Consider the following 13,939-nt stretch of genomic DNA (forward strand, 5'->3'; position numbering starts at 1 on the left):
TCTGTATTTTCACAGCTGCTGTGAATATTTAAAAATATGTGCATTTGAGAACCCTATTCAAAGCAAAAATACACAATTCATGGCATAAATTCGGCTGTGGGATTTGGTCATTTGGTTTTCCATTTGGCCTAATTAGTGCAATCGCTCACTGAACAGTAAATCCCATTTGTATGTAATTCTCCGAGACACGGTTCGATCTTCCAATGCGTGGGTAAAAATGTGGTTTGAGACATGCCGACTATTGTCATTCCAAGCACTCTCGAGCCACTTTGCAAGAGAACATCACCACAGCCATGCGAAAATGGGAAGAGCCGTAATTGATTGTGTGGCAGAATTTGAATTCCGATGATATTGATGTTCATTCCAATAATTTGCGGCATTCATCCTTAAATCACGAGAGCGAATGTACAAGTGAAACAATGAAGGTCCTGCTATGTATGTGTGTAAGAATAAATCGACACCATTCATACGTTGTTGCGCTTCAATTAAGTCAATTAGAATCGTTCAACAGAAATCGTGACTGTTGTATTAAATATCTACATATAACTCGAAGATATTCGCTTCGAGAGCCAAAGAAGTAAGGGAGAGTCCATGGCGTTTCACTTGGCGAAAGGCGAATCTATAAATCCACATTTCTTCCCCGAGTTATGTGCAAGAACACCCTTCCAATCCACCGTCATTTCATCTTAACTTTCGTGCTCGGCTCGATGGCCAATGGGGTGGCGATGGTGGCTAATCAGGATGGAGTTGATGGAGCTCCGGGCCCGAGGAGAGGGACGATTTCTGATAATAATAAGACAAAATGAGGTTCAATTTAGAAATCCCGTACACAATCCATTCTCCTCTCCTTCGTCCGCTCACTCACACTGCCAGATATCCTTTGACTTTCTCACTTATATATCCAAATATGTGTTTGTTATGTAATGGAATTAATGAATGAGACGATAGTAATTAAATGGTGGACAAGCGGGGTGAGGAAGAAGTTGTTATCGTTAAAGAAATGGTTATGGTAATTGCTTTTTATGCAGGAAACTTTTCAACTCCTTTGCTAATGCTAAATAGACTGAAAGTGTTGAATGAGATTCGGTTAAAAAGCAATTAACTGCGAAATCTTCAAGAATTCGCTATATTTGATTTTCTCAGAAAATCAAAGGTGTTATTGGCGTACATTTTGAGTACTCTCTTGAGGAATTATAGCTTCTGTGAGTCTGTAAGCAAGTCTTACTCAACTTTCTGATATTGTTGATTTTTCACCACTCTTCTTCCGCATCCTTCACAAGTAATCTTCTGGGCAATATTTGTGTGTCTACCGGTCTGTAATCTGATTAAATTTGTTCACAGATTCAACATCCTTTCTGTCCACTGCATCTAATTTATGTTAATAAGTATATGTTTTCCAGGATCGTTTGTACACTAAGCTAAATATCCCATAGTTTCTCACTGCCAATCTAATCTCAATTCCAGCACAAGTCCCTGAATGGAACATGTACACAACACTTGAGAGTAGACACTAACCAAATGTAGTATCTGTTCACGCTTTCTTTCTTCTCCACGTACGAAAATCTCCCTCTTCGTCATCAGCATGGAAAATTGTGAGGAAGTGCCGTATGAAAAACAGAAAGGTTCTCATTCAATTACCAATAAGAAATTGTGAAACATGTGTAGCATAAGGGAAATGTGCGATGCTGGTGGCAGCCACTTCAACTTGTTATATGTAATAATGCTTTGAGCAATTTTGCGCCTCACACTCAGCGCTATTTGCCCTAAGTATTGGGAGAAAACCTAAAGAATCGATTTATCTTGTGCCGAGAATACAACATCGTCCCCTGAATGGGGATAGTGCAAAACGAAGTTTCCTTATTGCCATAATATTCCACTCCTTCGCTGGCAGAACCCCCTTCGGTGGAAATTTATAGACAGATATGTTCTGAAACTACCTGAAATCCGCCCACGATCTCAACCGTTGCGGGCACTGAGAGAAAAATGTTGGAAAAATATGAACACACACTCAAATCCTCTTGGATCTTACAAAAAAGAAACATATTAAAGCGCTGAAGAATGATTAAATGAGCATGCAAAACAAATATCCGCCTCTTCTCGCTTTACATTTGATGGCTTTCTTCAAATGTGGGGGAAAAGCTAGAAAGTCTCAACATAAAGACTTCCGAAAAGTAGTATCCAAGTGGAAATTCAACAGACATTACAAGTAATTGAGTTATTATGGAATAATTGTGACAATTAATTCTCATTTAAATTTACGCCTTGGCAGACAGCCGCTTCTGGCCACCGGAAATAGACATTTTAACGTCATAAATTTCCTCCTTAATTGATTTTCCGAGTGAAATTTGATCTCCTGCTCTTCCCGCCTACTTTATCTTTTGCTCTCAATTTCTCAACTGTCTGCCACCCTCATTCACACTTGTTTCCCACCCATCTTGTATTAAGTGTTCCACATAATAAATACGGTAGTTAAAGTTTCTCCCAAAGTTTTCAGATTGCAACGCGGTTCCCCGTGGAAATTTATGGATTGAACTCACCAACTTTAATTTATAGACGTGTTATTTTCGTGTATTAGCGGTTTTAGATTGGAAAACATATCACACAGACGACAAATGTGTCCGATTTTGCAATATATTTTTATATGTTCTACGAATACATGGAAAGTAGTGAACATAAATCTCGAAATATGCACAAATTGACCCACTTTCGTTCTAAATAACATTGGCAGACAATGATAAGTGTATATTTGACACACATATGTACTAATTAGAGGTGAATTTTTGCGGTTACCGGAACGAAATCAAGATGTTTGGCAATTAAAGAGTACAAAAACCCATTTTCACTATCTTCTTTCCACTGTTCGACAAGAATCGTGCAAAGGGTAAAACTTTAGAATGCATTCAAATATATTAAAGGTCCTTTCAACCATTCTTTCTCACTTGTTTTCAGTTTTCCTGTATACCTGTAAGATGTATTCGTCTTTCCTTACGTGTGAGAAGTGAATCGGACGCTGGTGGTGGGATATTTGGCAAAAAGGGTTTTCTCTCACTTTTTTTTGAAGGAGTTAAAAGTTTTCTTCTCCCCAGAATGGTGGCTGCTTGACGAGAATTAATTGAAAAGTTTCTCGCCTTGTAAGAATGGATATGTATTGTGCAGATGAAGTGTTGGGATATTTATTTCCGCGGCATTTCGAATAACATTCAACAAAATTTCATTATTGCTTTTGAAGTGTCAAAATGTTTGAAGAGAAATAAAACAAAAATCTGTAGCTTTTTCAACTTGCAACATCATTTAGAAATCAATGATAAAATAGTGATTTAGTAGCAGTTCGTTATAAGAAGAAATCTACCACAAAAGCTCCTTTATTTCAAGCTATGAATCACTCTGAAGAAATATTATTCTAAGTTCTGGGACCGAATGTTAGTTGTTCCAGCGCAATTCTTCGTAGCTGAAAGACCATGCATGCTAGTTTATTTTTATTGCCTTCTCTTATGCACCATTTCTTTTCCTTTTGCATCGCTTTTATTTCTTTTTTGGGCGAAAATGGGCAAAAATGCACCCCGCCCAGCAGCAAGACAGGGCAAAGTGTGAGAAAATGTTGCTCTTAGTGACGCCGTGTCGGTTTATTTACACTGAAAACTTACTCGTAAATTAGATTTAAAAGTTATTTATACAAGAAATTCTAGAGAAGCTGCAATCATTACGCTTGTACCATGAGCAGTGGTTGTAATTTTGCAATGAAAAACAGAGGAAAAAGTGAAATATGGCGTCATGTTTGGGTTTTTCATCTCTTTCAGGAATCTCCTTGGCTGACGGAGGCAAAAAAAATATAGGTGAGCAGCGTTGGGAAGAAGCCATTCCCTCTCTTCACTGTGCAGATTGAAGAAGTTTTGCGGGGGGGGGGGGGGAGAAAAGGAAACAATACTCATCTTGCGGAAGTATAGAATATTGTTGATCTTCCTCGAGTAATCTTGTTTTTCCCTAAATAGATTCGCCATTTAACGGACGTCAAACTCGACTTAAATACAACTCTCTCTCTCTGAAAATCACTCGATAGTATGTTTTAGGCAAACAGAAGGGTGGAAATATTAAAGTTTGTCGTCAGTATCGTATGTGTTGCGCTCTGAAACTGATTTCAACGTTTTATTGTTGATTTTGATAGTCCTCCAACTGGCGCCGGCACCATTTAATGACCATATCCGAATTGGATACAACTCTCACAAAACATACTCGCACATACACACGCCACTGTCACATGGAATACGATATGAGGGTATAAATATTGATGGAGAAATGTTCTTGGAGTTGTTCCACCATGAAAAGATGTTTTAAGTGGTGTTTTCAGCATATTTCCCCAGCACCCCACAGTCTCTACCCCTCTCTCTCTCTCTATCTTCCTTTTATTTGCTCCAGTCGCATGTCGGTGACATATCGTTTTGAGATTTATAGAGGCTTTGCACTGCGCCACCGAGATGATGATAATAATTGAGCACTGAGAATTGACTAAGAACTCCTGAGGAGGAAAGCTGGCAAAGGGGGCGGACTCAGTGCTCAAAGTACCAGTACATGCAGTGGATTTTCCACCAATTTATCACACTATTTATCTCTTGGATTTATTGACTCAGTCTGCTTCAAGTTCAGAAAGTCAATTTCGCTCTGAAATATGTTCAAATTTTCGCTATAGGCACCTACACGCTCGTGAAAGTACTTTGGGAAATGATGGGAAAATTGCCAAAGATACAGCATCTAGGGTAGCTTTCTTAGTCGCTCTAAGTGCATGTTATAATAAAACTAATAGTATACAATGTTTCTAAATTGTAATGTTTCTCTCAGCTTATAAATTTCTATCGAAAATTGATAGCAATTATTTCGCAACAACTCAAAGAAGGCGCAGAATAGAGGTTTATATGAACTCTGATAGCATACTAAATACAATATTTTGTCTCCAAAAGAATATTTCTTGGACATTTTTCTCTGTCAATATCCCATGGAGTGAGAATACGATGACAGTCACGGCACGTGGAAAGATCATGTAATTAAATGCTAATTTCCATAAGAAGGAGAATCAAATTTAATTGACATTGATGAGATTGCTTCGTCGAAGTCTTTTCTTTGCAATAACAACGAAGCAAGATGGGGATGCTGTGCTGCTATATTCTCTCGTCACAGTATCCTTCGCAACCCTGCAGAACTTTAATTGCAAATTGTGAACAAATGTTCGCTTTTGTGAATTATAAATTCTGTAGATCACACGAGATTAAGCTTAGTTGTTATTTGAATGGGGGGCATTGATGTGTTATTGTGGTGCATTTTATTAAATGAGCTGTATTTTGCATCGTTAATAATAATGAGAATTAATGGGATGCAAAATTAAACATTTCAGCAATAAACATTTCGATGTCCTGTGCGAGCTGTGCAAATGTCATTAGATTGGAGGGGGTATTATTTTGAATACTTAATAATGCCAACAAGTTGGTTTTGGTAAATAGTAACCATTCATTTAGGAGATTACATTAAAATACTCTTTCTATTATGAATTGAATTCGCACAGAAGCGGAACGGGATTATTGGCATTTATCCGCGAATGCAAGTAATTATGCGAATATGTGAGCTCCAATTCAATTTCATAGCCAGAATGTGACAGATTTTCTAACCATGATCCTTAGGCCACGTCATCCACTCTCTGGTTGGCCGGGTGGTTGGCAAAGCCACTTGTGTCGTGTAAATGAAACAACCTCGCATGATAAAAGTTAAACTTTGTTCATAATTATTCTCGCCGGTCGCAATAAAGTTAGGATGGTTGGATGATGGTGCTCTGCCACCTCCTTTTAATTATTCAATTTACCATCTAATTAAAAGTGTTATATAAATTCATAGTGTGCCGCTTACCTGTGACAAGATTGGCATGGTGAAATTGACAAACTGCATCTGCCTCGAACCAGGAGATTTTATCCCGGAAGAAGCGGTAGAACACGGAGAATCCCTCCTGAGGCAATGTCCAAGTGTTGCTAATATTTACCTGGAAACGAGTAAACAAGACGATGGCATATTATTAATTTACTTGATTAATTTTCCACCGTCTCGTGTACACATTGTACTATAGCCTGTCTCTCGTGTCTCTTGCAATTCCACGCCCTTTTCCGTCTTCCCGCCACCCAGCACAACTCCGATTTGAAGCCCCCGATATGCAGGGGAGTGTATTAGTACGTCCTCGCAGGGATCTGCACAGGAGCTCTCAACTCAGCTCCATTAAGGGACTAATGATGAGCAGAATTCCACTCCGCCAAGAGTGAGACTCAGTGTCTCTGACACGAGCACACACTGCACACACAAGTTTTGGCATCGCGCAGGAAATAGCGTAATATAATTTGATTAAAACTGTTGAATAATATACCTCACGACTCAAATCATATTCCTCATGATCCAGAGCGCGCAACACACTTCAAATGGCGTAAGTCAGGAAAAGCTTCGTGCTCAAGGGTGATGTTACTAGCAATTCTCACACAAACTTTATATAGCGCACAACAGCTGTCGGAATGCAATTGATTAATTAAAAGTCAGGAGGGGGGCAAGAAAGATTTTGGCTTAGAATACCATTGGCTATATACTCTTCTTCTGATAACAATTTAATCAAGATGGTCCAACTTTTCCCCAATTTCGCTGCAACTTAGCCACATATAGTAAATTTCCTCGTAGCGCAATTTCTTTTCAACATCTGCGATACTTGGTGAAACTCAATTAATCTAAGCGATTTTAATTAAGAGTGTAATTGAAGAAATTTAATTATTCCCCTCAAAATTTCTCCTTCACCCAACTTTTAGACTGATTCGTGTTTAAATAGAAAATATACTTGACATCTTCTGCCCCATCGTGTAAATACAATGGCTAATCAGATGACAAGGGGGAGATAATATGGCTAAAATCTGTACACCACTTCCTGGCACATTTCTTAAACTTCTTCAGGACTTAAAGGCATTCTTCATCGTCTTACGAGAATCATAGAAGAAATCACAAGGAAAATTCTGCTATTCGTGATAAATTGCTAATTTCTTGTCTTGATTTTATCAGCCATAAAACTAAATTAACAATTTTGATTATGAGATTTAAAAGTTCTCAATCAAGAAAGATATTTTGATAGATTTTTTCCAGAGTGCAAATTGAAAGAAAATTATGTTCTTGCCCCAAAAAATGTATCAATTCGTTTAGAAACGGCTCTCCAAAGAGCTGTACACCACTTCTGCCCATAATATCTCCCCCTTGTTACATGACTAACCCATCAACTTTTTAGATAGTCTACATATATGAGAAATATGGCGCTGCATATCTCATGAATGCTAAGCAATTTTAATGGTGTCACTCATGGTGTGGGACTGCATATTCCCCAGCTCTTGGCAAGGTCCATGCTGTCCCTGCAGCAGCATGCAAGTGAAGTCTAAAAAGCTCCATTTCAGTGCATTGGTTACTTTAGATGGAAATTTATAGTTACAAGAGAACCATTATTTATGGACGAGGAAAGTGGTAACTATTGGCTGGCTGGGCATACATTTGACCTGAACTGTCACTCGGCCGTATATATTTTCATTTTGGAAGGTTGATTTCAGGACAATGCCGTGCACGGCGCATCGGGACGACATGAGGGATGGACGATGGCAGCAAATGTAGGCATTAGATGGCCGAGGGTGTGACAGACTGAGGAATTGGTAATGAATTTTGGATGCAGCCGATGTTAGAGACTTACTGCATGTCTATGCGACAAGCCACCTCTATCATTTGAATGCTTTGTGTGCTTTGCGGAGTGGAATTTGTGCAGGAGAAGAGAAATGCAATGTTTTATGGGGAAACAGTCTTAGTCATAACATTGACAAAAAGACGCGCTTATGTTTGTTTTTAGGGTGTTTCTGAATATTTGATTCTGTGCACACAGTTTTTGAGACATTCGCTTCGAAGAAGAAAAGAAATGGTTGTTTTATTTCCCTCGGAATAACCCTTTTTCCACCACAAAATTGTGAGTTATATGATGTCGAAATTGTGCCGTGGGGACAGACATTTTACATTAAATTTGCAACACATACAGCATGAGGGATATTGACGAGGTGAATGCATTCCAGCACACGAGGACACTTGGGGATATGTGGGTGAAACGAGTTTGGAAAGTTTGCGCGAGAGGTTTGCAATTAGTTGAAAAATTGATTCTCATATTTTCAAATAAACGAGAAAACTTTTCACAAGCGCCCAAATGAGGATGAGCGCCCCGGCGTGGCTGAAGGGTGTGCTGTGTTCTGTAAATTTCTCCAGCAATGTCGATGATACCACTGCGCTGTGTAAATATTTACAACCTCTTAAGCACCATCAGACGCTCTTTCTGCGAGCTGCTGTAGTCCTTCGCCGGTGTTTGTCTATATGTGCTCGAAACTAGCATGGGAGTTTGTATGGCGGAGATCGTCATACACAGGGCATTACATAAAGTTTCCGCACCTTATATCTCTCCCACGCCGGGGCGGCGGGTCCTGTGGGTGGGGGATGTGATGGAGGAGCGGCGGTGGAAAGAAGCAACTTATGTTGCTGCTCCTTATAAGGAGCAATTGCCCTAAAGGCACTCTCCCTTCCTCGTCTTTTGTTTGGCAGCGTACAAAGTAAATATCGTCAGCTTTTGAAATTGCCATGCACGCGGTGTGGGGAAGAAGAGGAAACATTTTCTTTAAGCCCCGAAGAGTATTCGCTTTAACGGTGGCCACCATAAATATTTTATAATGCAATATATAGTGTTAAAATAACTAATCCGGAAGTCAAATGAGTGGATCACGAAGGATGTAAATGAGACGAGTTTCACTCTTCATCGTGGTGGAATAATATGTATTTATTCCGTGGCTGGGATTTTCCAGTACAGAGAAGAGTAACACGAGCACACCCCATTATTCACTTCTTTTAATATCACAAATCCATTTATACACACACCCCCTAATGCTCAAATAAACACCTTGGCTGAAAATTTTCATAAACATTTCACTCTTCTGCCGAAATCATTCTACTTGAAACGCATAAATCCCGATAATGACTTTACACAGCACTTAGTCACATTTTCCATCCTGCTATGCCATCGGAAAGTGTTTCTGATTACACTGAATGGCTTTGGAATTTTGGGAGATCAAAGGTTTTGAAAGTGCAATAGCGTTACTCCTTCGGGCAGAGCATCAATCATTTGCACACACTCATTAAAGGTTGTCACGAAGTTCGATACAACAAACATGAGAGAATTAGTGATTCAGCGCTAGAGATGAGAGTTCATCTCCTCTTTTCACAACTTACTTTGCTTAATCGTACACGAAATTTCGGTTGTTGCACACTGACAGCTAAGCTTGTACTGAGTGACAGATTGAGATGAATTTGCAATGTACGTAATAAAAATGTCATGAAGTCTTGTGGACAGGATAAAATGCTGACTTATGCCTGATGATGAGCGCAGGAAAGTGTCAACATCCAGGAGATTTGAATAAATATGCTTGTACATATGTGTACATGATATTTCATATATGGATGCATCGTTTGTCAGTGACGTGATAGTGAATTTTGGGTGTAATTCGTCAATTTTTTTTTCTAAATTGCTTCACTATTTCGTGTTCACACCGGAAATTGTGTTGATGACAATGTATGACGCCGCCATTTGTGTCTCTGCACTGAAATTTCATTTACATTTATAGCAATGTGACGTGAAATCATAAATTGTCCACGGGCGGTGGAAGCCACCAGGCGCCTCCACGGACGCTGTCGATAGGCGAATTAGAAAACTACTTACAAAGCTCAGTTTTCCGAGTGGGAAAACGATTTCTGGCACTCAGTGAGGGGAAAGAACTAAATATTGCCACAGGAAATCCCGAATGTTGCCATCCGTTGGGGGAGAAATGGCAAAAAATACTATATATTTCATGTCTTATCTTATCTCCTTATGTATTTTGCTGTGCTTTTCACGGGTCCCAGTGATACTCTCTCATGTGAGGATGAAATCATAAAAGGACGCATCGCTTTTTGAGGTGGTTTCCCTCCTTTTGTGCCTTTTTTAATGTACTGGAGGGAGTACTTGAGCCTAATCGGGGGGGGAATTTTTGTGTTTGTTGCGCCACCGGAAAATCATATGAGCTCTCCGCATCCGACGAAGAGGTGACGCCCCGCAGTACAGCATGAATTCGCATAAATGTACACAAGTCCATTAATTCGAGCAACATTTTAGCTCCTGGGCAGAAACATCTATTCAGAGCAATATCACATAAATTTTTATCGCTAAAGGTAGCAAAAATAAAATGAGCAGAGCTGAACAGGAGGGAAATTGAGTGAATAAAAACGTTATTGGTGATCAACATCGTAAAATTTCATGATACTTTCGCATAAAATTTATTGCTTCTCCTCGATATAGCAATCCTATAATCGTCAGCCGGAGCTAATTAATTTAACTCCTTTCATGTAGGGTCATCGCAACGATTACCCCCGACTCCGATGCTGTGCTACTGCTGATAAAATGCTAAGTATATTGAGTGTGAACCCAAGGTTAGATTGACGAAGACTCCGCGAATCGACGGAAGGCCTGAAGGTGGAGTTTTCGAATGGACTAAAAAAGATCCAAAAAGCCGTCAAATGCCGGCGCATAAAGATGCGAGAATATTTATATTTAATAATAACATCTCATATTTAATTCGATTTTGCCCATTAATTTGCGAGATATTCCTGCAGGCAATATGGAACGTGGGTTGTCCCATAACTTGGCGTATATTACGGTACTCTGTGATACCCTCGCAAGACATCCCGAAGAATTTATTTTACAGTCTCGTGATTTTCGTTTAACTCCAAAATGAAATGATCCCACCCATGTTTGCGGGGCGAAGATGGAGCTGGCATAATGGGGAAAAATGTATTTGGGTGATGACAAGTTTCTTTTCCGGAAAAAGTAATACGCTTTAAGATTGTTTAGCCTAATGCCACGTCTGATTAGTCTACTGTAGCGATGTGACGTTGCTCCTGAATCCGAACTGACACGATGAATGGAAAATGTCCACGGCTTACTTTTCGCTTTATTATTATATATTTTATTATATGTTGCCATTTTCCAGTAAAATTTTCTGTGAAATGAAGCAATATTCGCGCCTTTTCACCTCGCATTTATTGTACTTGGCAGTATTGACAGGCGTGAGATGTTCCATTAATGACGCGAACAGTGATTTCCTAATGGGAGCTTTAGTCTGGCAGAGCTATTTACGTAATTTGTTTGAATGAAGCTAATTTCTGCCAAATTCTCAGCGAGGAGCACAAATTTATTGTGGAATTGTGTCAATTTCAGTGAAATTTCTCATTATTTCAGAACGGTGGCCAATGCAATGCTCTAATCTATTAAATATATTTCCTTTGAACTACGTTATTTATTCCATATTCTCTCAATTGATGGCATTTTATGCGCTTTGATCTCGAAAATGGCAGTAGCAGTAGCATAATTGCATTCTACCTCAATCAAAATCAAACGTAAATTCAAATCATCAAAAATTTTCTTTTCCACTCAAAATATGTATGATTGTACAAACAAAGAGCGATGCATAAATTCATGCTTTTGAAGTGATTAATCGTCATTTAAATACCCACCAAAAATGATGGGTATTTGAAACTGGTCAATAAAATAAACAAGGCGCTGCAGCCAAATTCCATTACGACACATTGACACCCTTTTATTACAAATGTACTTTTTTTTGCAAAAGTTTTCAACTGCATGAAATCAAATATATATATTCGTGGATATTACATTTTCCCGCATAGCGAAGCACCCCATTGAAATAATGGTGGGAAAATTGTAAATGGAAAAGTTTTGTGCATAAGAACACAAAAATCATGTTCTCTCTGGCTGTGTTTATTTTTGTCTCATTAGTAAAATGTGACAAGACAAAAGACTTTTCTGTCAAATAAATACATCCCCAATGCATCCGGCTTTCTTCCGTTTTCAATTATGGTAATGAAAATCTGGGTATTTTCCTCAACTACTCTATGACACACACCCCTTTTTTCTCACCCGGCATTCCGTGTCATTTTCCAACCATTCTGCAGGAGTTCCCACACAAATAACAGAGGAAATAGTGGGTGGCCGACGGGGTGGGCGCCAGAGTGAATAGGTCCTGTTTGGCTGGCTGCGTGGAGCAGGGACGGAAGTATGGAAGTTTACTTGTCCCTGCCTCCCATGCAACACCCATTCCAGACAATGGGCATTGGGAGGGAAAAAAAAATTTGCATAATCCTATCCTTTGCTGTGCATGTCATCTTGCTCACTCGCTCTCCCACAATCTAGCGCATAGATTTTTTCAAGTACTCCGGAGAGTTTCTGGAAAGAACTTACTCAACTGCACAGTTTGTAGAACGGAAAGTGTGAATCTTTTTTTTTGTTGTATATGCACGCGAAGAAACTTTGTTAATCCACACAATTCTGAGTTATTTTTGGGGATGAGAAGAGAATACGGAAAAAATACAAGAAGCCCAGACAACATAAATACAGAAAAATGCCATTTCACAGGATGTTATGTGTGGTGTAAATCTCGCGTCATTATTTCGCATTGCTGGAGAAACTGGGTCATCGGGCCTGTATATGACGGGCCTCAACCTTTACATCCGTGCACTTGTGAACTTGCGAGTGCATTTAATATTTCATTTTCTTTCCGCGTGTGCAGAAAAAATATTTTTTCCCAATACATTATGCATGAGGAATATCTATATGAATTCATATGCATTTCAGCATGTGCCATCGGGGCTAAAATAGAGGTCCTTAACTCATGTCACATGCACTTTTATTCTCACCATTTATTCCATTTTTGCCATGAAGCACTAAAAGTGAGTGATATGCATTTTTTATGGCCGCCCATCACACAATCCTCAGCCGATAGACTATTTCATTGAGTGAAAGGAGAAACAAAGGAGCGAATAGAATCTTGGGTGGAATACAGGAAGACGTAATTTCTGCCAAACCTCCTGAAAGGTATGGAAATCTGTCTCTGTAATTAATTGTCTTGTGACAATAGTTTGTCACAATTGCAGTGTGAGTTTCACAAAGAGGCAAGTCTTGCAGGTCAGTGAGAAAAGTCAGCAATGTTGGCGGAGAAATTGGAAAAATAAATTCTTCTTGTTCTCTCTCACTTCATGCGAATCAATTTGTCATTCAACAGACACTTATGCTTCTCCTCTCGACTTCTCAGTCGGACGCTATGGAGAGAGAGAGAGAGAGAGAGAGAATGAAAGTGGCCAGAAAGTTCAGAGACATTGGAATATATCAAGAATTTCATTTCAAAAGTTCAACAAAAGATGCAATGACCTGAATTATGTTCCCATAACTTGGCGTTCAAGTTTTCCCAAAAGATGGAACTCGATAGGACGGACAAGAAGTTCCACCATCTGGCTTTCTTTTTCCTATGTTTTGTTCACAAACTTATTGAATGGGTAGGAAAACCCTCACAGTATATTTTCCATGAATTTGCAATGAAGAATGGGAAAATTTGGAATTTAAATGCGGAGTTATATGAGATGCAGTGTTTACCTTCGCCAGTATATCTAAAATTCCCCAGCAAGATGTTAATTAATCACATCATTTCCACTTAATTTCCTCCCACTTCCTTTACAAGCCATGCTCTATATCTAATTTTCAGTTTATACGGATATATTTCACACCTCTCTTTTACACTTCCTTCGCCTGGAAGTTTATGAGAACGAAAATTCGCACTCCGTGAAATATATTGGATAAGAGAGAAATATTTATGTGCATGCAAATGAAATCGGGGCCAGAATAGATACACACCCTACACGTGCGCCTCCTATTCGCAGTTCAGCACCGCAAGAGAGTGAACTCTTGAACTGAATAAACAAATTTTGGGGACTTCAAAATACAACATTTTCATGCTCTCACCCTTTTTTCACCCTCTTCTTA

At 39.2% G+C, this 13,939-nt stretch overlaps 1 protein-coding gene across 1 annotated transcript in view; it reads right to left on the reverse strand.

The window, feature by feature from the left end:
* Positions 1-13,939, reverse strand: part of LOC132261078 (uncharacterized) — a 54,570-nt gene that overhangs the window by 17,736 nt on the left and 22,895 nt on the right. Inside the window, exon 2 of the mRNA XM_059759606.1 lies at positions 5,890-6,019. Within this exon, the coding sequence (XP_059615589.1) occupies positions 5,890-6,019 (130 nt within the window). The remainder of the gene's footprint in view (positions 1-5,889; positions 6,020-13,939) is intronic.

Source organism: Phlebotomus argentipes, unplaced genomic scaffold (assembly GCF_947086385.1).
Source record: "Phlebotomus argentipes unplaced genomic scaffold, Phlebotomus argentipes genome assembly scaffold_18, whole genome shotgun sequence".
Lineage (NCBI taxonomy): Eukaryota > Metazoa > Arthropoda > Insecta > Diptera > Psychodidae > Phlebotomus > Phlebotomus argentipes.